At 36.6% G+C, this 25780-nt stretch overlaps 1 protein-coding gene across 1 annotated transcript; it reads left to right on the top strand.

The window, feature by feature from the left end:
* The first annotated feature begins 954 nt into the window (after positions 1–954).
* On the top strand, positions 955–24883 carry LOC144436483 (glutamate receptor ionotropic, NMDA 3B-like). The gene is made up of 8 exons (XM_078125284.1): positions 955–1535; positions 2373–3411; positions 17171–17360; positions 18335–18502; positions 20208–20344; positions 21577–21705; positions 22614–22687; positions 23167–24883. Exons 1-8 carry the CDS (start codon positions 955–957, stop codon positions 24011–24013), a joined length of 3165 nt encoding a protein of 1054 aa, XP_077981410.1. The 3' UTR covers positions 24014–24883.
* Positions 24884–25780: the final 897 nt, after the last annotated feature.

Here is a 25780-nt window from a genome sequence, read left to right as displayed (position 1 = left end):
TTAAAGTAAGTCACGTGAGAACTCGATAACGTCATCCCGTTTATATCAATACTCCAATAACATTACACTACCGTTCTTGGTGGTAAGAACGGAGTGTCGTGCTATAGCATGCCATGTGACTGTACGGTGGAGAGGGGTGGGGGGCGATCATTGAAAACGAGCTCACAGGTATAGTTTCTACACTGTTTTTTTTTCCAATCTTAAAAAGAAGAATGTAGATAAACAGATAGTAGATGTATGTTGACAGTTGTAATCAAGTATTTATTTTCCGTTGCTAGCAATATTACACTTGTATATTGTACAAAACAGATGAAGTCAAAGAGTACAGTGGAATGTGTCTACTGGACATATGAGGCAAACATTTCTTGAATACTTTAGGACATTAAAGCCAGGGTCTTTTCATCCCTGCTTGTTCACCTTTCCCATCTGTATTGTCCTACATGATGTACAGAAATAGCAAACTGCGAGGCAAAAACACCTTCTGTCAAGTGTATACAAGTTTAGTGTAGGTGTAATTTTAACTGTGTAAAGTGGCCAAATAATTAATCTGGGTAAACACAGGTACTCACTTATGATCACAAATATATACAAATAAACAAACTAGTCATGCATGGTAACATAATGGGTAAGTATTAGAAACACGTACACGTGTTGTAGACTATGTGATGTGGTTATTCTTTGTGTTCATGTAGTTTATTTCCAAATCACTTCGTGTATGTACAGTAACAATGTTTTTACACATTTTATTTTTTCAATATATTGAGTTACAAACATGGACTTGGTCTTTGTTTGACTGTCGATTTTCAAGCAGTAAAGTGCATTGTTTCAGTCTTTAGAAAGCCAAAATAAATATCTATTTCTCTTTTATGAGATCAAGATCAAAATATCTGAACAAATAGACAGACAAATAACAGTTACACTTTTTATTTCTTGCAATTCCAGGATGTCCATCCAATGTATCTGAGATTAGAATCATCAGAGACTTTCCAGTCACATGCCATCAAGAGAGTTCTAACACGCCACGGCTGGTTTGATTTCACTATCATTGCCAGTGACCATGTGGATTCTTTAGCATTTGTGCAGTACTTAATCAATATCACGGCTACCTCATCGAAGAAATGGAACGTAGTTAACAGTGTGGTCTTCGGTTACAATAGACGAGACGTCAACATTAAGTTGGCAACGATCTTTGGAAGTCCAACGCGTGTGTTTGTGCTCCATGCAACACCGGAATATGCAAGCATGCTGTTTGAGGAGGCTGAAGATTTCGGCCTCTTGGGAAAGGGTAATGTTTGGTTGGTCACTGAGAATGTCGTAACAAAGGATCCATTCTACCTAAACCGTTATCCAGAGGGCTTATTGGGTTTTAAATATATACATGATATGGATGATGTCATCCCCAAAATACTAGACTCTGTTGAATTATTAGCAAGGGCTTCCATGAAATTCCAATCTAATTTGAAGTTAGAATCTAACAGAAGTTGTTGGTATCCACCTACCAAAGCCTCGCTAGAGTACGGTAGGCAATATTATAGGTGAGTCGGCCCTCTTTGATTTGCATAGTTAATGGAGGCTCAAAGCAAAGCTATGATCATGTGTGTCAACCTAGAGTTTTTTTCGTGGCATGAGAAAGCTGTTTTCACCACAAATATGAAACGATTGTACATTCGAAAATTGTTTTTTTTTCTGCAATTTTTCGTGCTACTAATATTTAATATTTACGATCTCAATACGTTGTCTTGTTATACACAGTGAAGGTTTCCTTTTTTAGTCAAAAGTTTCGTATAGAAAAAACGTAAATATAACACATCTGCAAAAATTAGATTTGGATGTACGAATCGCGAGGTTTATCAACAATGCCCAGTCGACTTGAAGAGTTACAGACATGTTGCCTACAAGGTTGCGTCATCCAATCGAGCTCTGATCGTTTTTGTGTATTTTTAGAGAGAAACAGAGTTACAGAAACAGACAGACGGACGGACGTACGGACGGACGGAAAGACAGGCAGAAAGAAAGACAGACAGATGGACGGACGGACGGACGAACGAACGAACGAACGGACAGACAGACAGACAGACAGACAGACAGACAGACAGACAGACAGACAGACAGACAGACAGACAGACAGACAGACAGACGGACGGACTCTTGTCATTTTTCTCGAAAACGCAATTTTCATGTTGTAAGCAACTTTAGAAGTAAATTTATGTTGAGTATTTCAGTGCCAAACAACGAATTAAATGAGAACAGGTATAGATAAAAGTAATTACAGTGAGCCATCAGGTCATCTCTAACTGTGTAAGCATTTGACTGTGTAAGTACTACAAGTAGCTGATACATAACATACCATTTCACCTCTCATTTCCTGGCAGTTCATTGGTCAGCACCCCTTTTGAGGGACACTCAGGCTTTATATCTTTTGACGAACAAGGAAACCTCGACAATGCCGCTTATGAAATTGTGAATACAAGACACTCAAATGGACATATCCGTTGGAAAAAGGTCGGATACTGGAATGCTACGGAGTTTAATCTGGAAGGGATACACTGGCCTGGAAATAACCGTGAATTACCACATGGTATCAACACTGAAAAAATCATGGTCGTTGCCAATGAGGAAAAACCATTTATTTTTGAAAACGAGCCTCATGATTCATCTCACGCGTGTTTGACTGGTGTTCCGTGTTTCAAAGCCTCCAACAGCGACAGGGCAGATATCGAGAAGGCATTTGCAGCATACGAGGAGCCGACTGTGCATAGCAACTATACTAGTATGAAACGGTGTTGTTCCGGTCTCGGTGTGGATTTGCTAGAAAGGTTGAGTGATAGTGTCGAATTTGAATACTACTTATATTTAGTCTCAGATTTAAATCATGGTGCTAGAGTGGAGGGGAAATGGAACGGTATGGTCGGGGATCTATTACAGTCGACAGCTGATATAGCTATTAGTTCCTTTAGTATTACCGCTGAAAGAAGTAAAGTGATAGACTTCACAAGCCCATTTTTTCACTCAGGGTTTTCTACATTAGTTGCTAAGACGCAAGTGGAGCCACAACTAGACTCATTTTTAGCGCCATTAGAATGGACTGTATGGATATTAGTATTTGTCACTGTGAACATAGTAGCTATTGCAATTACTGTCTTCGAGTGGATGAGCCCCTATGGATTACACCCGAGGGGGCGGAACAGACACTACACATTCGGTTTACCGTCTGCTCTGAATATCGCATTCTCCATTCTCTTCAGTCACACTGTAAAGAGCAAGCCGCCAAAATGTATGACCAGCCGTTTTCTTCTTAATGTCTGGGGAGCGTTTTCGTTCATTTTCTTTGCTAGTTATACGGCAAACTTGGCAGCGTTCATGGCAGGTCAGATGTCACATTTACAAATTGATGGGATCCAAGATGACAAGGTAAGGATAGTCAATCATTGCCGTAAGCGGCGCTCGTAGCTTTTATTTCCACAATTAATCTTCTGAATATACGTGTTGGGTTGTGTTGTGTTGTTGATTGTAATATTACCTGTCTGTGTCTAAATATAGGATTTTCAAAAGGCTCACCATTTTTCGAAAGCAAGTTCCAAATTAAAAAAAAAATAGTTGCTAGGTGGGAATTATACACACATAAACTTTTCTTTCAAAAATGTTTTTGAATTGTTCGTAGTAGATTCACACTATACATACTCGAATTTAGGCTTTTTATATAAATGTCCCACTTTCCTGGACTGAGTCTTTACAATCATTTTACTGCGTCCAAAATATAATGTACATGTCGATGCCGACGCCAGTTTGTAAAATATACATCATCGTCTGGCCGTCTTTGATGAGGTCACTTTTATTCAAATTTCTAACCTTTGACCTTCAGTCTTATTCTCATTTCTTACCCTTTTCGAGATAGAAAAATGGATTACATATATTTAGACGAAGCAAACTTATAAGGTTAATATATTCTTTGTTAGCATTGTAGAATTATCTATATTACTTTCGGCAAAATGAAATATTTGATAAACCTACTCGCTGATCACACACAAAAAATAAGGAATGAAAATATGATACATAATGAGCAACACCACTTCCTCTAAAACATTCCGTGTGCATAAATTAATACACACAATGGCAGACAGGTAGCAGTGGGTCATTTATTAGTCTAGAGTTGGAAAGTGAAGGGGGGGGGGTAACAATCCCTGAATTTCATCAGATGAAATTTGTCACTTTTTTCTTTATATTGATAAAGAGTAAGTGTTAATTACGTGTCAGGTGTATTCAAGTCGTCCTTGACGATCTTTGGATATTTCGTGCGCGTTTTAATTTTCAAATGAGCGGCAAAATTATTTATAAGTGTTCACAATAAATAGTCTGTCATTATCCATTTTCCCTCCTTTCCCTAGGTAATGATGGCGTGTGTAATATTTATCGGTGATATTGTAACATTATATTTTCAGGCAACGATTTGAGGACACTGACATTTGTGAATTCTGTACTGAATGTAGTTGCCATTTCTCATATAATACTATATTTTTCATACAGCGGTCAGTGATTGGCTTAGATAATGTCACGTGGTATGGACTAGTGACAAATAGTGACCTCAAGTTGCATAGAGTGAGCCACTAGTTGTGCTGCATTTTCCATAGGGCTCATATAGTCATGTACTAATGGATGTTTCAGTGATTTGCTGTGACTATGGAAAGAATATGTGAATGGGAAAGTGATCATGCGTTGTAAAATACTTATAACCTGGCGTTATTTGGGCACTAGTAGATGTCATATTACCCCTCGTGTTGTTGTGGGGCAACTATTTCCCTCCGCTTTCCGCATTGGGAAATAGTTGTTGCATACCAACCCACAGGGTAATAGACGTCTGCTAGTGCCTAAATAAAGCCAGGCAATAAGTGTATACTATTATTTGATGCCGTTCACAGGGTATCACATCACTTCTTTTTCTATGTTATATTTTGTTTCTGTTTTGAATGATATTGTGATATTGTGGGAAAGATTAACCATTCACCTGGCTTTATTTCACTTATATTACATGGTTACAAATCTTAAGCTAAAGTATTGTTTTCCGATCTCGGGAGGGGGGGGGGGCTGTTATAGAAGTATAATGTTTACTGTGCGACGACGGTAAAATTCCGTTGATTAGTATTTATAATTTAGGCAAGGCTTCAGAGTGGATTTGTGATATTATAATCTGGTGAAAAACGACAAACTTTAAACCAGGTGGTGTTATTCCTTGCACAATATTGCAACCGTTGATTCTGTATTCACTCCATGTTTTCGAAAGTTGCATTTAGTCCCCGTGACACCAGTCTACAACAGAAAAAAAGACAAATTGCATAATCGGACTTAATGATATGCAAGTGTCTTGAATTTTCCTGCGTACTCGTTTTCCACCTTTAGACGGTTACACAGGGAAATACTGTCGTTAGGTTGACGTCACTCAATTTTTACGTGCCACAAAATAAGGCAGTGCTCATACCAAATAAGGTCATTTTCATACCAAATAAGTCTTATACTAACATGATATGATTGGTCGGCAAAATGTATAGTTCCTGCCGCCGACCAAGCTTAAATTTGCCACCCAGAACGGTTCCAGTTGTGAAAATTATATAAAAGCGAATTGGCCTCTCAAGGCTGAGTATATGGAACAGTTTAATGTTGCTGATGGTGATATGGCCATAAATTTGCTGAAGTGAGTGTTACTTGTCCATCTTTTATTATTATTATTGTAACTATGAGTGACTAAATGCACAACAAGCGGTTGTAGAGCATTGTTTCTAACTGATATTTTGTTATCATACATTTCTATCAAGTAATTACTGTGAAACCTCGTCAATACCAGGCAGTTATCTCATGAGAGATACTTTGCTTTTTCCCAAGTTGTATTTATTTGTCACTTCTCAACTTTAGGTTGGACTAGAAGCATGTTACGAGTGCTTATTGATAAAATGACACCAATTCGTTGGTCTACAAATTATTTCAAAACCTTTATGCAGAAGTCACAGTTCCTCACGTACACCTGGTCGTGAAGAGGACGGAACAAACGTTTTGTTGAGGTTAACATATTTACAATGATCGTAACGAAAATTATGGGCTTGTAAATCGAGCTACTGTTAGAGAAATGTTCTACAACCAAGGTCCCTATTTATTCCTGGAGTAGGTATTGCTGCGGTATCTTTTTTCCCGAAAAAACGTCACCCTCCTAAAATTGAGGGCGTACGGATACTTGATATAATCGTGAACAAAACTATAAGCAGTGATTCCTATTTCCATACTCTTCTTAATGTATCATAGTGGCCACTATATCCTGTTTGTGCCCATTTGTCAAAAATCTCACTAGTTCGTATTGTGCTCTGTTGTCATGGTAACATCAAGCTTATAAATCCATCCGGCGAACTGAGTATAGGAACAGTGACCGGAAGTAGTATTCAAGATTACCTGGCGGGAATTCACCCAAAACTAGCTGAATTTATGGACAACTATATACAGAACACCACAGAGGAAGCTATGCGCAAACTGAAGTGAGTCATTGCACACTCGACATAATACGGTGTTCTCGACTCGGGAAATGGGTCGGTACTAAGATTCAGCATTCGCTTGTATACTCTTCCAATGTAGGATAGTATCCCGGATATATTCAACCCCCTAAGTTAGGATTACAATGGCAGAAAATGTGCATGACAAGCACTAGTAAAAACCATGATTGTAAGTGATATAGAATATTATGATTACTAAAGGAAATCGAATATGGAATGACATTGCACGGATAAGTATTACTTTATATATAAAAACATTATAATTAATTAGAGAATAATGAGTATCATAAAACGGAAGATCGTGAATAAAGACCACATAATGAAGAAGGTACATTCAGAAAAATGGAGTTATCCTAGACATGTTAGTACAGAATAGCGCCCTCTAAGTTGTTGGATATTTTTATCCCGTTCTTACATTGGAAGAGAGAGGTGCGGATGTATGGATTTTGTTACTGATGCTGTTGTCCATACCCTTCACCTGTTAGAGTTAACTGCCTCGTCGTCAACTTCCCTTAGGGACAAAAAGTATACTTATATAAAAATAGAACGAAAAAGACTATACAAAATGTATTATCAAGTAATGAGGAGGGACATGGGGATTGTCAACGAGGCAGTCAACTATCTTTACGCATGTGCAGTGGAGGTATATATATAACTGGACAATAGTCACCCAAATCCCGCCTTGAGAAATAAGAAGAGTGTGCACTACTTCATTTCATTGGTTTTGCCACATCACGTGGCAAAGTATTGCATGTACTGCGTATGCTTCAAAGCTGTGGACTGCTGCATATCATAGCCAGCTAAGGGCATTTGTCGCTAAAGGCATTTCTAGCTAAAAGCTTTCCCTGCATATCACACCAGCAAGGCATTTCACGCTAAAGACATTTTCGCTTATAAAGGCATTTCTTAATAAAGGAATGTGTTGATAACGATATCTGCTCCGTGCATATTGTAAAAGGCCTTTCCCTTAACCTATGCATGCACGACAACAAAATATTTCTTGCATTTCCCGCTCACAATATCTCTCCCCTCGACCTTGATAATGAAGGACGGCTCATTATCAATTCAGCATGTTGCTTTGATTAATTATATTGGTTTTATTTTCCACTATCAAGCGCTTCTTTAGTCTTATTTTTTGAAAGGTTTTGGTAAACTCATATAGTAATACGTGTTTTTTATTTTGTTTACAAACGTTGTCTTTCTGTTGGTCTTGGTTGTATTAGTTTGCAATGAACTATCTTAAAGATAAGAATTTAATTTTTTTCAATGAAAATTGGCGCTTTATCGATTTAAAAGTAAAGCTGTCTGTCTATAAACACCATTCAATGTTGCCTTGAAATGGGTGGCGATGGTGGTTTATATGATGAATGGCAGAGTTATCTTGATTTTATCATTGGTATTATTTATACAGCGTATTCCAGGTCACTATTCATTTCATCTGTTTGATACAATCACACGGTATGCAATAAGAAACTTCATATTCTACAGTGACTAACTTTCAGATAGCAAAATATCAATTTCTAGCAACATTTAGACTGAATAAAGTCAACCATTTAAACGTACTACAACTGGACGCAGACAAGCGAGGGCCAATGTTTTGATGTCTGCATTTGATGTCTACATGGTGGCACCATTGACAGAGAGAGTGAACAGTAACCTGTGATGCGCTATACATATATTTTGTTTAAATGTTACTTAAAGGGGCGTAATTCATGGCTTTGCGGTTTTTGAATTCATGGTTGGTTTATTTTCTAGTGGAATATTGTGTACGTGAATCCGATCTTAATGTTACAACGTACTTTCACAACGTACCCGTCAGTAAGGTCACTTTGGCTATATTATGTACTTGAACGATGATGGCGAGTCGTTTTAAAAATTACGTCATTAGTTCATTTGCATATAACGTCAAGTTCTGCTGTGTTAATTTATAAACGTTAATGGGGAACAAAGGCGAGACTTTTTTTCTGAGTTGTATTTCTGTGTGATTCAGGGGACTCATGAAGAGTCGTTTTAACACATCCTACATAGCGCGACCTCTCTTAAAATAAAGCTGCAAAGATTAGCCATTCTGACCTAGAAGAGGCCTACCGGCACTGACATAAGGCATTATGGGATCGGAGGTAAACAATGAAATGAGAACATGTGTTCTCACAGCTGACTTCGTCATTTTATGGACCTTGTCTCAATTAGCCTAGTTCCTATACGACACGTTACGATTACTACGATCGTTTCCACTCACATATAGGGAAAGTCCTTATTCTAACACATAAATAGGTGTTACCCCCACTGGGCGAAGCGTAAATGACGCGACGCATGTCAGTAGTAATCCATCTCTCCAGTCTGAAACTAACATCATGTGGGGACGTGATAACGCCATCACGTTTATATGAACGCAGTCGGGAGTAACACAGATGTCTGTATTATAATAAGAACTTTCCATATATTGTTAGTTGAGATGATGATAGTCAAGAGGCGTGAAGCTCCTAACTATGTTTATTCCCACAATGCCTAGCGTACAGTAGTCCTCTTCTAGGCCAGACTTACTTAGAGAGTTCGCACGATGCACGATTGGTGAATGTGACTTTTCTGAGTCTGACCAAATGTAAGAAGCTGCCCCCTCAAACCTAAGATCGTAAAATCATGGCCTGCAAAGCCACGAGTTGCATCACTTTACCATTCAAAATGTATATATACTTCATGAAGCTAAGCCACCTTGCATATTTTAAAATGTTACAACATATCATTTATCATGTACAAAGGTTTGTCTCGACGGCAGTTTTTTGACGACGTCCATCTTAATCATAAAAGTCAAGCAAATTAAGGTTGTACAGTTGGTTGTCATATCTGATGTCACAGTTTGCCCTTCGTTTTTGTATTTATAGACTTTACATTACATTTCAGTGTCGAATACAAGTATAAACCCATGTTGCCTTAGCTAAAGAATTCAAATAATCTTTATTTATACTGGATAGTTCTTTTAGTATATAAACACTTATCTCCAAAGCAAGATCCATACTCCTTTAAGACGGTCTCAGAATGTCAACAAAATAAGGTGAGACGAGACGAGACGACACGAGATGACACGAGACGAGACGAGCATAGACATAGCATACGCAGACCTAAATAGCGCATATTAATCATATTAATGACTCGAATTAATGCAACCAACACATTCAGCTTAGCTATGACATTTACAACCATTAAATGAAGTTGTGGACGATAAGAGAAGAATACTGCACGTACCAACAACATTGGTGACGTGAATGTAATAATGTACCATTTTATGGAAATAATTTTGAAAAAAATTATATCATAAAGAATCCGCGAAATTGAAGTTCGTTAATTTTTGCCATTGCGTGCAATTTCTGACTGTGATCATCTACAAGTCGAAACTTACACACAAGAAAAGCAAACAAGGAGCTTGAACAATGAAAACAGGAAGTTCCAACAACAGATGTGAAGTTAAAAATAACAAACAAATCTGGATACCCTTCTCCCATTGTCCAATATGTGTCGGCCCTTTGTCCAATGCGCTCTTCGACATTTGTAATCAAAAGCTTAACACACAATTAAACAACGCTATATGGGGAATATTGTTAGAATGCTTACATGCTGTATCATGTTCAATATAAAATATTAACCAGTAGGCGATCATTTCGACTTACGTCATCGAATGAGCAATACAGGTATTTATAATGAAATCACGAGACCAAAATCTAAACATCGTCTGGCTGAACAGACATCTCTGCTACATTTCCAACAGAGATTGTTGTGGAGTAAGACGATAAGACTTACCAATGTTAGTCAGGTGTTTGTAGAGTAAGACATTAAGACTTACCAATGTTAGTCAGGTGTTTGTAGAGTAAGACGGTAAGACTTACAAATGTTAGTCAGGTGTTTGTAGAGTAAGACAATAAGACTTACCAATGTTAGTCAGATGTTTGTAGAGTAAGACGGTAAGACTTACAAATGTTAGTCAGGTGTTTGTAGAACAAGACGATAAGACTTACCAATGTTAGTCAGGTGTTTGTAGAGTAAGACAATAAGGCTTACCAATGTTAGTCAGGTGTTTGTAGAGTAAGACAATAAGACTTACAAATGTTCGTCAGATGTTTGTAGAGTAAGACAATAAGACTTACCAATGTTAGTCAGGTGTTTGTAGAACAAGACGATAAGACTTTCCAATGTTAGTCAGATGTTTCTAGAGTAAGACAATAAGACTTACCAATGTTAGTCAGGTGTTTGTAGAGTAAGACAATAAGACTTACAAATGTTAGTCAGGTGTTTGTAGAGTAAGACAATAAGACTTACCAATGTTAGTCAGGTGTTTGTAAAGTAAGACGATAAGACTTACCAATGTTAGTCAGATGTTTGTAGAGTAAGACATTAAGACTTACGAATGTTAGTCAGGTGTTTGTAGAGTAAGACAATAAGACTTACCAATGTTAGTCAGATGTTTGTAGAGTAAGACAATAAGACTTACGAATGTTAGTCAGGTGTTTGTAGAGTAAGACAATAAGACTTACCAATGTTATTCAGGTGTTTGTAGAGTAAGACGATAAGACTTACCAATGTTAGTCAGGTGTTTGTAGAGTAAGACATTAAGACTTACCAATGTTAGTCAGGTGTTTGTAGAGTAAGACAATAAGACTTACCAATGTTATTCAGGTGTTTGTAGAGTAAGACGATAAGACTTACCAATGTTAGTCAGGTGTTTGTAGAGTAAGACAATAAGACTTACCAATGTTAGTCAGGTGTTTGTAGAACAAGACAATAAGACTTACCAATGTTATTCAGGTGTTTGTAGAGTAAGACAATAAGACTTACCAATGTTAGTTAGGTGTTTGTAGAGTAAGACAATAAGACTTACCAATGTTAGTCAAGTGTTTGTAGAAAGACAATAAGACTTACAAATGTTAGTCAGATGTTTGTAGAGTAAGACGATAAGACTTACCAATGTTAGTCAGATGTTTGTAGAGTAAGACGATAAGACTTACCAATGTTAGTCAGGTGTTTGTAGAGTAAGACATTAAGACTTACCAATGTTAGTCAGGTGTTTGTAGAGTAAGACAATAAGACTTACCAATGTTAGTCAGGTGTTTGTAGAGTAAGACAATAAGACTTACCAATGTTAGTCAGGTGTTTGTAGAGTAAGACGGTAAGACTTATCAATGTTAGTCAGATATTTGTAGAGTAAGACAATAAGACTTACAAATGTTACTCAGATGTTTGTAGAGTAAGACAATAAGACTTACCAATGTTAGTCAGGTGTTTGTAGAGTAAGACAATAAGACTTACCAATGTTAGTCAGGTGTTTGTAGAGTAAGACGATAAGACTTACCAATGTTAGTCAGGTGTTTGTAGAGTAAGACAATAAGACTTACAAATGTTAGTCAGGTGTTTGTAGAGTAAGACAATAAGACTTACCAATGTTAGTCAGGTGTTTGTAGAGTAAGACATTAAGACTTACCAATGTTAGTCAGGTGTGTGTAGAGTAAGACAATAAGACTTACCAATGTTAGTCAGGTGTTTGTAAAGTAAGACAATAAGACTTACCAATGTTAGTCAGGTGTTTGTAGAGTAAGACATTAAGACTTACCAATGTTAGTCAGGTGTTCGTAGAGTAAGACAATAAGACTTACCAATGTTAGTCAGGTGTTTGTAGAGTAAGACGGTAAGACTTATCAATGTTAGTCAGATATTTGTAAAGTAAGACAATAAGACTTACAAATGTTACTCAGATGTTTGTAGAGTAAGACAATAAGACTTACCAATGTTAGTCAGGTGTTTGTAGAGTAAGACAATAAGACTTACCAATGTTAGTCAGGTGTTTGTAGAACAAGACGATAAGACTTAGAAATGTTAGTCAGGTGTTTGTAGAGTAAGACAATAAGACTTACAAATGTTAGTCAGGTGTTTGTAGAGTAAGACGATAAAACTTAGAAATGTTAGTCAGGTGTTTGTAGAGTAAGACAATAAGACTTACAAATGTTAGTCAGGTGTTTGTAAAGTAAGACGATAAGACTTAGCAATGTTAGTCAGGTGTTTGTAGAGTAAGACAATAAGACTTCCAAATGTTCGTTAGATGTTTGTAGAGTAAGACAATAAGACTTACCAATGTTAGTCAGGTGTTTGTAGAGTAAGACGGTAAGACTTATCAATGTTAGTCAGATGTTTCTAGAGTAAGACAATAAGACTTACCAATGTTAGTCAGGTGTTTGTAGAGTATGACAATAAGACTTACCAATGTTAGTCAGGTGTTTGTAGAGTAAGACAATAAGACTTACCAATGTTATTGAGGTGTTTGTAGAGTAAAACATTAAGACTTACCAATGTTAGTCAGATGTTTATAGAGTAAGACGATAAGACTTACCAATGTTAGTCAGGTGTTTGTAGAGTAAGACATTAAGACTTACCAATGTTAGTCAGGTGTTTGTAGAGTAAGACAATAAGACTTACCAATGTTAGTCAGGTGTTTGTAGAGTAAGACGATAAGACTTACCAATGTTAGTCAGGTGTTTGTAGAGTAAGACAATAAGACTTACCAATGTTAGTCAGATGTTTGTAGAGTAATACAATAAGACTTACCAATGTTATTGAGGTGTTTGTAGAGTAAGACAATAAGACTTACCAATGTTAGTCAGATGTTTATAGAGTAAGACGATAAGACTTACCAATGTTAGTCAGATGTTTGTAGAGTAAGACAATAAGACTTACCAATGTTATTGAGGTGTTTGTAGAGTAAAACATTAAGACTTACCAATGTTAGTCAGATGTTTATAGAGTAAGACGATAAGACTTACCAATGTTAGTCAGGTATTTGTAGAGTAAGACAATAAGACTTACCAATGTTAGTCAGGTGTTTGTAGAGTAAGACAATAAGACTTACCAATGTTAGTCAGGTGTTTGTAGAGTAAGACATTAAGACTTACCAATGTTAGTCAGGTGTTTCTAGAGTAAGACGATAAGACTTACAAATGTTAGTCAGATGTTTGTAGAGTAAGACAATAAAACTTACAAATGTTAGTCAGATGTTTGTAGAGTAAGACAATAAAACTTACAAATGTTAGTCAGGTGTTTGTAGAGTAAGACAATAAGACTTACCAATGTTAGTCAGATGTTTGTAGAGTAAGACAATAAGACTTACCAATGTTAGTCAGGTGTTTGTAAAGTAAGACAATAAGACTTACCAATGTTAGTCAGGTGTTTGTATAGTAAGACATTAAGACTTACCAATGTTAGTCAGGTATTTGTATAGTAAGACATTAAGACTTACCAATGTTAGTCAGGTGTTTGTAGAGTAAGACAATAAGACTTACCAATGTTAGTCAGGTGTTTGTAGAGTAAGACCTTAAGACTTACCAATGTTAGTCAGGTGTTTGTAGAGTAAGACATTAAGACTTACCAATGTTAGTCAGGTGTTTGTAGAGTATGACAATAAGACTTACCAATATTAGTCAGATGTTTGTAAAGTAAGACAATAAGACCTACCAATGTTAGTCAGGTGTTTGTAGAGTATGACAATAAGACTTACCAATGTTATTCAGGTGTTTGTAGAGTATGACGATAAGACTTACCAATGTTAGTCAGATGTTTGTAGAGTAAGACAATAAGACTTACCAATGTTAGTCAGATGTTTGTAGAGTAAGACAATAAGACTTACCAATGTTAGTCAGGTGTTTGTAGAGTAAAACGATAAGACTTACCAATGTTAGTCAGGTGTTTGTAGAGTATGACAATAAGACTTACCAATGTTAGTCAGATGTTTGTAGAGTAAGACAATAAGACCTACCAATGCTAGTCAGGTGTTTGTAGAGTAAGACAATAAGACTTACAAATGTTAGTCAGATGTTTGTAAAGTAAGACAATAAGACCTACCAATGTTAGTCAGGTGTTTGTAGAGTATGACAATAAGACTTACCAATGTTAGTCAGGTGTTTGTAGAGTATGACAATAAGACTTACCAATGTTAGTCAGGTGTTTGTAGAGTAAGACAATAAGACTTACCAATGTTAGTCAGATGTTTGTAGAGTAAGACAATAAGACTTACCAATGTTAGTCAGGTGTTTGTAGAGTAAGACGATAAGACTTACCAATGTTAGTCAGGTGTTTGTAGAGTATGACAATAAGACTTACCAATGTTAGTCAGATGTTTGTAGAGTAAGACAATAAGACCTACCAATGTTAGTCAGGTGTTTGTAGAGTAAGACAATAAGACTTACAAATGTTAGTCAGATGTTTGTAGAGTAAGACAATAAGACTTACCAATGTTAGTCAGGTGTTTGTAGAGTAAGACGATAAGACTTACAAATGTTATTCAGGTGTTTGTAGAGTAAGACAATAAGACTTACAAATGTTAGTCAGATGTTTGTAGAGTAAGACAATGAGACTTACCAATGTTAGTCAGATGTTTGTAGAGTAAGACAATGAGACTTACAAATGTTAGTCAGATGTTTGTAGAGTAAGACAATGAGACTTACCAATGTTAGTCAGATGTTTGTAGAGTAAGACAATAAGACTTACCAATGTTAGTCAGATGTTTGTAGAGTATGACAATAAGACTTACCAATGTTAGTCAGATGTTTATAGAGTAAGACGATAAGACTTACCAATGTTAGTCAGGTGTTTGTAGAGTATGACAATAAGACTTACCAATGTTAGTCAGGTGTTTGTAGAGTATGACAATAAGACTTACCAATGTTAGTCAGGTGTTTGTAGAGTAAGATAATAAGACTTACCAATGTTAGTCAGGTGTTTGTAGAGTATGACAATAAGACTTACCAATGTTAGTCAGGTGTTTGTAGAGTAAGATAATAAGACTTACCAATGTTAGTCAGATGTTTATAGAGTAAGACAATAAGACTTACAAATGTTAGTCAGGTGTTTGTAGAGTATGACAATAAGACTTACCAATGTTAGTCAGGTGTTTGTAGAGTAAGACGATAAGACCTACCAATGTTAGTCAGATGTTTATAGAGTAAGACGATAAGACCTACCAATGTTAGTCAGATGTTTATAGAGTAAGACGATAAGACTTACCAATGTTAGTCAGATGTTTGTAGAGTATGACAATAAGACTTACAAATGTTAGTCAGATGTTTATAGAGTAAGACGATAAGACCTACCAATGTTAGTCAGATGTTTATAGAGTAAGACGATAAGACTTACCAATGTTAGTCAGATGTTTGTAGAGTAAGACAATAAGACTTACCAATGTTAGTCAGATGTTTATAGAGTAAGACAATAAGATTTACCAATGTTAGTCAGGTGTTTGTAGAGTATGACAATAAGACTTACCAATGTTAGTCAGATGTTTATAGAGTAAGACGATAAGACCTACCAATGTTAGTCAGATGTTTATAGAGTAAGACGATAAGACTTACCAATGTTAGTCAGATGTTTATAGAGTAAGACGATAAGACTTACCAATGTTAGTCAGATGTTTGTAGAGTAAGACAATAAGACTTACCAATGTTAGTCAGGTGTTTGTAGAGTAAGACGATAAGACTTACAAATGTTAGTCAGATGTTTGTAGAGTAAGACAATAAGACTTACCAATGTTAGTCAGATGTTTGTAGAGTAATACAATAAGACTTACCAATGTTAGTCAGGTGTTTGTAGAGTAAGACAATAAGACTTACCAATGTTAGTCAGATGTTTATAGAGTAAGACGATAAGACTTACCAATGTTAGTCAGATGTTTGTAGAGTAAGACAATAAGACTTACCAATGTTATTGAGGTGTTTGTAGAGTAAAACATTAAGACTTACCAATGTTAGTCAGATGTTTATAGAGTAAGACGATAAGACTTACCAATGTTAGTCAGATGTTTGTAGAGTAAGACAATAAGACTTACCAATGTTAGTCAGGTGTTTGTAGAGTAAGACAATAAGACTTACCAATGTTAGTCAGGTGTTTGTAGAGTAAGACATTAAGACTTACCAATGTTAGTCAGGTGTTTGTAGAGTAAGACGATAAGACTTACAAATGTTAGTCAGATGTTTGTAGAGTAAGACAATAAAACTTACAAATGTTAGTCAGGTGTTTGTAGAGTAAGACGATAAGACTTACCAATGTTAGTCAGGTGTTTGTAGAGTAAGACAATAAGACTTACCAATGTTAGTCAGATGTTTGTAGAGTAAGACAATAAGACTTACCAATGATAGTCAGATGTTTGTAGAGTAAGACAATAAGACTTACCAATGTTAGTCAGGTGTTTGTAGAGTAAGACGATAAGACTTACCAATGTCAGTCAGGTGTTTGCCGAGCCAGAAAATGAAAAGAATTAGATTCCTGCTTTGTATGGCGAAAAACGAGGAGTAATCTGTGATACAAGGTATGACAACAAAACACTATTTAAGTATGAAATTATGAAGACAAAGTCAACGAAATTTATCAAGAACATCAGAAACATGTGTTCCACTGTCCACTGAAATTGAGCCTTACTTGTATCAGAACTGTTGGGTGTTGTTATATGTCAAATTACGCATTTACAAATGACGATGTCTGACTACGTTATCACAATAATATGCATGGAGACAAACCTTTTTAACCGATTAACCATTATCTTAAGTAGCTTTAAAGGTTAAGTCCTGACATAGTATATTTAGAGGTAGTTTACTTTTTTACACTGAATGTAGTGTTATGTTGTCGTTCATTTAATTATTGATGTTGTTATTTCAACTGCAAATGCAAGGAGTGGTGATTTAGATGCATTTATCTATGATTCGCCAGTCATTGAATACCGTATGGCGAATGACCCACATTGTCGACTTATAAGTGTTGGCAAAACGTTTGGTGAAGAAGGATATGGTATTGGTCTGCCCAAAGGTAAGTAATAATATACATTGAGCAGTGAAACGTGTGTAGATATAGATGCCTGAGTTCAATAGATTACTTATATTGGAGTAGGGAGTTGGGAGTGGTAAGGCTACTAGATAAAGATATGGTTGCAGGTCCTCCCAGTTGACATACAGATGAATTGTGTAATGAATCATCCTCCGCCATACATCTTTAGATTTAGATTTTAGGCGAGGAGAGGAGGAGAAGACAAGAAAACAATTTATAATATAAACAAAAATTCAAAATGGCTGTTGGCAAAGAACTCTGCTCACACAATTGAAGCAAGTTTGGACACAGAAACATTAAAATGACTCCTAGAAATGGCAATACAACTAATAATATATATATCAATCATTTGTACTGTTGACAAGCATTTGAGACATTAAGTGATTTTCTCCCATACTGTAGTACAAGTGTACCTAAATGAATGAATGCCACGGCCTTTTACTTTGGCAACTAGTCTTGAAGGATGAAATGCTGTTTCTTGTATTATAACTACTTCTGTATTTTTGTACTTGGTTTCTCGTGTAATGAGGCGCATAGCCATTATATATATTTATTGGTCACTGTGCTCATGTTGTTCCAAATTATTTCCAAATTAACAATTGTAATAAATGTAAAAGTATACATATGTGAATGCAAAAGTGTGGGTGACGTAATACAGACTGCCCATCCCCCCACCCCTTTCCTATAATGATACAATGAATTATTAGTATCAAAGGTTGGAATATCATGGACAGACAGGCAGACAGGCAGACAGACAGACAGACAGACAGACAGACAGTCAGTCAGCATGGACGATTTTATGAGTCCCTGTTGATATATAGTCAGGACGAATGTAGAACTTGTCTATGAATAAGAATATTGCATTATTCTGACTTGTACCTAAGGTGTGAGTCTTATCAGTTTGTCAAGCCAGGTTGGACAGATATTGTAACAGCTTATCGTAATTTATTTAATAGGTTCACCTCTAAAAGATGCTTTATCGATCTTCATTCTGGAGTACGAAACTGATGGCTATTTGGAAGAGTTACAAAAGAAATGGTTCGGCACGATGACTTGTTACAAGGAGAGTAACATACAGACAGCAGACATTGGTGATCACAAGGTTCGACTTGCTCATGTTGCAGGTATGACTTGTCATGATATTAACCTTACGCTACATGTATTGATATATCATGATTGGCTTCTTAGGTTGACAGCCACCATGTGCATTAAGATGATCCGGTGTGCTTCTATGATTCCATACAAGCGGAATGTATGAAGAACGTTGACAAGTGAAAGACGGATACTCTCATCTAATTCCCTTGAAGGGATCTGTAAGAATATAAAGGTTGTAATGTTACTACCCCAATATGTACGTTTATGCCTGATAATAGAGAGCTTTAGATACACGTTAGAGAGCGTACACGCACGGGAGCATTATCGTGCAGGCGTACACGCAATGACGTGTACAAATTTGTGTTTAGTTACGCGTTCAGAACACAAGCTTGAAAAACAGTGGAATGTGCACTTGGGCGTTGGCATATTCTGTCCAAAATGCCAAATACATTACTTTGATTTCCAAACTTGTATGTGCTTTAGACAATTTTATGGAGGCTTAATGAGGACACAGGAGTATTTTTTTAAACCATGTGAGTAATTTTTTTATACCATGAGAGTAGTTTTTATTTCATGGGGGTAGTTTTTATACCATGGGAGTAGTTCTTTTACCATGTGAGTAGTTTTTATTTCATAGGAGTAGTTCTTTTACCATGTGAGTAGTTTTATTTTAGTTTTATCATTGGAATAGTTTTTATACCATGGGAGTAGTTTTTATTTCATGGGAGTAGTTTTTTTTTACCTTGGGAGTAGTTTAACTAAAAAAGCTACTCCCAAGGTAAAAAAAAAACTACTCACATGGTTTTAAAAAACAACTCACATTGTAAGAAAAAAACTTCTCACATGGTAAAAAAAACTACACACATGGTAAAAAAAAAACTACTAACATGGTTTTAAAAAAATTACTCCTGTGTCCTCATTAAGCCGCCGTACAATTTTCATTTAAGTAACCAAGGGAAATTTCAGCAATTAGTTTACACAGTTACATTTCCGAACTGTAACATAACAAATTATGACAGAAATTTAACACATATTTACAGTTACGTGTAGACAGCCTTTTTGATGTAGCATCGTCTGATACAGAACTCGTACGTTGCTTTGAATCAGGTACCTATGATGTTACACGTATAGAACACGCGTAAATACGCACATCTTTACATACCGAGTGAACAATTATATGACGTTGAATGTAATTTAACATAATATTCTTTTGTCAAACTTTTCATCCGATTAGATTGTTGTCTTGCAAATTCTGGTATTTTAAGAGGTTCTCGTGTATCGCCCATGGCAATGTCACTTTCCTGGGTACAACCCGGATTTTTATCAAACATAGCATTTGTTTATTGATGCATGTAACACACTACATGTAGACAGTGGTCTCCGAAGATGGATGACAAAAAAAACTCGATATGTACTGTATGCACATGACACACTTTGAATTATATTGTTTTATTTTCTATTCTTTCCTGTACATTCGCGTTTTTCTAAGTCAATAGTTCGATAAATTCTCTCCGTAGAATTTTTATATAAATTCGAAATGATGATGATGATGATGATGATGATGATGATGATGATGATGATGATGATGATGATGATGATGATGATGATAATGATGTGAATAGTAGAGTTCTTGTTTTTTTATGGGGTGCAGCAAACATTCCGGTATGATTTACTGGAACAGGATCAAGCAATATGGATATACTATTATATTAATAGTGCGTTGAACTTTGACAGGTCTTTTCCTGATGTTATTGATGGGTTTTGGTATTGGTTTTCTTATACTATTGTTGGAACATCTCGTATACAAGTACGGAATACCTAAACTACACCTACATGCAGAACACAAACGTAACTGGTTGGTTCTGAGTCAGGTAATATATTTTACTGCTTTATTTGATTCATCTTCCTTTTAAATTATGCATGGATATGTCTATAACTGTGACTTAAGGGACCGTAAATGCCATTTTCACCCGCAGGGCATTGCGCGATCTACCTCTCTAAAATAGTAGACAGACAGACAGACAGACAGACAGACAGACAGACAGACAGACAGACAGACAGACAGACAGCGTACTAGTCGTAGCAATTTGCGTCCGTCCATTTTGTATTCAGTGGGAGGACTTTCTTTTATAGTATGTGTGTACACAAGTACACCCTTCTCAATACTCGTCAACTTTACAGCACTGACGACACACATGTACACCCTTCTCAATACTCGTCAACTTTACAGCACTGATGACACACATGTACACCCTTCTCAATACTCGTCAACTTTACAGCACTGACGACACACATGTACACCCTTCTCAATACTTGTCAACTTTACAGCACTGACGACACACATGTACACCCTTCTCAATACTCGTCAACTTTACAGCACTGACGACACACATGTACACCCTTCTCAATACTCGTCAACTTTACAGCACTGACGACACACATGTACACCCTTCTCAATACTCGTCAACTTTACAGCACTGACGACACACATGTACACCCTTCTCAATACTTGTCAACTTTACAGCACTGATGACACACATGTACACCCTTCTCAATACTCGCCAACTTTACAGCACTGACGACACACATGTACACCCTTCTCAATACTCGTCAACTTTACAGCACTGACGACACACATGTACACCCTTCTCAATACTCGTCAACTTTACAGCACTGACGACACACATGTACACCCTTCTCAATACTTGTCAACTTTACAGCACTGACGACACACATGTACACCCTTCTCAATACTCGTCAACTTTACAGCACTGACGACACACATGTACACCCTTCTCAATACTTGTCAACTTTACAGCACTGACAACACACATGTACACCCTTCTCAATACTCGTCAACTTTACAGCACTGACAACTCACATGTACACCCTTCTCAATACTCGTCAACTTTACAGCACTGACGACACGCATGTACACCCTTCTCAATACTCGTCAACTTTACAGCACTGGATATTCTTTACATTTACTAAATAGTTCGTAGTTGACAGTAGCTTCAAACAAATTTCATATTATGTGATGGAGTCTACCTAATAGAGTACGGCATTCATTTGAAGGATAAAACATTTTCTAAACATTTTGCAGAGATTGCACAGAGCGGTGAATACAGAGGACTTGATTCCATCCCGAACCAATATGCAGGAAGTTATCACCATGTTTAAAAAGGGCCAGTTTACTAGAATGTTTCAGAGAGAGCAATTACGAAGGAGGTCGGTGAGTAAATATCATAAATTCGACATCAATGCATATTGCTATCGATACGAGAAGTCATATTTGACCATGTGCTTCTACCGGCACGGGGGTAAATATTGAGCAGAAGATGTTTAAATGTGGTGAGTATGATCATGAGACGAAGTTCCACCTTTGACTTACTCTCAATGATCTCTCCTCTGGGGGCTGTAGACAGTCAAAAGTGGTACTGCGTCTCGTACTACCCCTGGACAGAGATGGTGGTTAGGTGGGTCACACGTAGGGTAAAGATTGGGTAAAGGTGGGTAAATTGAACTTTTCATGTAGTGCCGGCGTTTTGTATATTTAGTGACATTTACAAACTGTATCAGCTCAGATCAACATATTGGAAGTCGAAGGGGTTCTGTCGTGGTACGAGTCACTATGACTACTATACAAATATGAAAATATCAAAACACTGAAGAAATGGTTATAGATTGGATCACTTTTAAACGAAATGTTGACGTTGATCTATTAATAACACTGTTTCTAATGTTTTAGTCTAACATTGAAATAATATTGATCAAAATGTTATGCATGCAAAAAAATAATTATCACCATCACTGTGGCGGGAAAGTGCAATGGTTAGGTATAACCCATTAATATCAAATGTCATCTTGCTTTCGTTTACACCCCTCCAATTTGGCAACACTGGGCCACTGCTAGAAAAACCAATTTGGGTTTCCTTGGCAATAACGTAAAATTCGTGCGATGTTAAATCATGCAATGTCTGCCCAAAACCCAACTTTACGAAAAGATCCTTCATTTCCTGGTATGGCGTTTCCCTTTAACGATAACCATTTGCCATTCATATTTGGTTATAAAATAATGTTAAGAGTATCTATCTGGACCAGTAAATCATTGAACAGCTGTATGTTGTATTATGATTACAGATGCTGAGAAGAGAATCCAATTACGATGCTGAATCCAATACTACTTTCAAAGACCTGATTGATTCGATGGCGTGGTAAGGCTGAACATTCTTTCCCTCATTTAATTTCCTGGGTGATGTGTTAGTGTTACCATGGATACAACGCTGCTCTCAAATAAAAATATGTAACTTGGCCGATCGATAATAAACTAATTAAAGACACATACTTAAAAGAGGTTAATATCTTTTATCCATTTAAAAAACTATTTCTTCTGTATATGCAACAGCTCTCATGTCATTTTTTGTGTTTATTTTTTTCTTCCTGCATAGTTATTGCCCTAGCAATGCACATTTGACGATGGTTATATTTTAACCCCTTTGTGTCTGATCCTACATTGTCCACTAGCAGGATGAAAATAGTACAGATGGATATGACTGAAACGGTCTTGAATAAGTCCCTGTAAAACATGAATCTCATTCATGGTTTTTTTTCATGAATAGTTCACTATTCTAGTTTTATTATCAATCATTGCACATATAACAATTTCACAAAATGCAATGTACATCTTTTACAGGGCGCAAAAACGCGGAAGTGAACAAAATGATGGACTACAAGATCGACGTCACAGGACAGACAAACATAGAGAGGCTATTATGATGGGAGATCTCGACAAAGATAAACGGAGGAATAGTGATAGCAGTGACAGTGATTCCTCATACGATAATCTCGCGAGATTTTCTCCAACAGGAGAACTTTTACGATTTTCACCACACGGTGACGTGATTAGTCAGTCACTGTCCGAATCCATCAATAATTTGGACCAATTAGAAAACACTAGATGGACAGAAAACGAACAAGACAGCTTCATCAGTCTTCATTCGAATCCGGAGAGGCGTAACACAGGTGGCAGTTTAAAGAAAAAACACGGCAGGGGTCAAAAGTCAGATCTTGAGGAGAAAAAAATGAGGCAACGATTCCCAAGTGGTGAAGACACTGTAGCATTCCTCGGACCCCATTCAGGGAATAACGAGGGTCAGCATAGACAAAACGGGAGAGCTAAATTTGTCACGTGGACAGATGATGATGACGATGACATGTTTGACCCCGAACCGAGTGAAAACCATCCGATGATGCCTGACGAGGATCTCCCGCAGTATCATCAATGTGTGCAGTCTAACTCACGATATGCAAATACTCCGTACAAATCATCTCAATCCGAGGAGGACTATTATAATCCATATTCATACGATCCATATGATCCTACAGTGTTCGATGCAAGAAACTTATCTAAGGAAGAACTTTTAGTTCGATGGAGATTGTCACAAAGAGAAATGACCAAACGTCTTGGTAAAGCTTTAAGTGAGAAAGCAAAGTTGGAGATGAAAGTGTCTGAATTACAGGCTCAATTAGATGACAGGTGATATTTTGCCCTAATCTCAGAGGCGCAGGCTCTTACTGCCCAAATTGATAAAAATAAACGCAAACGCGCCAAAAGCAAAAGCGGTACACGCAATTATGAAGAACTGCCCAAGTGAAAACGATTGGCTTTTGTTAAGCACATTTAGTTGACATGTGAGGAATATATTGCCAAAATACAAAGCTTTTGTTTAATGTCGGCAGTGTTTATTAATGCTGCATGTATGCTTGGCAATGCTGTAACTTATACAAGACTATTTAGTCTTTTACCTTTGATATACTATTCAGCTGGCTTAATGCGACTTCTATAGTCACTGTGTCACTGTTTACTCGTATACTATTAGTATTTCTTGGCCTTTTACATTACACTTCGTTCTACTGTGTTGTAATCTTGAAATTGTTCACACTGTAATATCTAATAAGAAGGGTTTTGTTCATCCGAATCAACAAGTCAACTCAGACAAGAGCTTCTCTATCTACTTCGATATTAACATGCGTCAAATGCATTTCCTGTTCATATAGGCCGGTGCGAACACGTAAAAGAGGACGGTATTCCTCGCTTACCCCCGGACGTTAGACAAAGGGCACCCAGGCGGAAGTGAAGAGCGTCCTCCTTAGATGCTTGTATTGGATCATTCCTTCGTACTCACGTTAGTGTGCTGTTTTTCTTGCCACATAGCAAATGCCTGGCGGTTATGTAATAATGGCAACTAACACATTCTCCCACCACTTGCAGACATCACTATGCATAAGAAATCGTCATCCTCTAATTTATTCAATACATGCAAATAACATAAACCATACAAGAGAGCCTGTACAACTGAGATTGGGGAATACGTAGATAGTTATTTTGTTTTCTTTGTAGTCTATTTACCTTAGTGTATTGTTATAGTAGTAGTAGTAGTAGTAGTAGTAGTAGTAGTAGTAGTAGTAGTAGTAGTAGTAGTAGCTGTAGTTGATTTTGATGTTGTAAATAGTTTCATTTTGAATTAAATCCCCAGTAGCTGTAATTCCCAGCTATTTTTCTGATTTTATGTTCTCGATTTTCAACATCTGTATGTTGTTTAACAATTTGGCATATATGACATGATATGACAGCATCGCACAAACTTGTGATTTGTTGACAGACAATTAATTGATGTGGACCGTTCATTCATTCTTTTTACACACGGACGTCAAGCAAATGTGTGTAGTACCATCAACAACTACACTAGTTCAGCCAATAGGAATTGTTTTGAGCATTTTTAAGCCGACACAAATTAACCAAAATAGTCAAGGGTACAGTCACTGGGGATTAAACCATGGGTTTCAAGATATTTTACAGTTTTTAACAGCAGGCAGGACCATGCTGTAATTTCATTTTTCTAATTTCAAAATGATTATTTGATTGATCAAACTCATCCAATTTTACTTTTGTTGAATGATGATCTTCCAGAATATAGCTAATTTCAAAAAATTAATAATGTGGATACATGTCCAAATGAGATATTTAAAGCAACTTCCAAATAGACCCATAGTAAGCGTGTTTAATTTAGAAGAAGTGTTTAGTCTTCTTGAGATAAAGTTATTTTTGAACATAGGAATTTCAACAACCAAGTTGGTCTCATGATCTCATTACCATACAGAACCCAACAAAATAATTTTAAAAAAAATAGAATGCTTTAAACTGTGTAAATCCAAATTTGGCAGTATTCCAGCCCTCCTATTGAATCTTATGGGCAAATGTGTTGATGCTTATTTTCCAAACTTTAACAATTTAGCTGTGAAGTTAA

This window comes from Glandiceps talaboti, chromosome 6 (assembly GCF_964340395.1).
Source record: "Glandiceps talaboti chromosome 6, keGlaTala1.1, whole genome shotgun sequence".
NCBI lineage: Eukaryota > Metazoa > Hemichordata > Enteropneusta > Spengelidae > Glandiceps > Glandiceps talaboti.
Note: the sequence above shows the minus strand (reverse complement) of the source record. Positions and strands in the feature narration are given on the sequence as shown.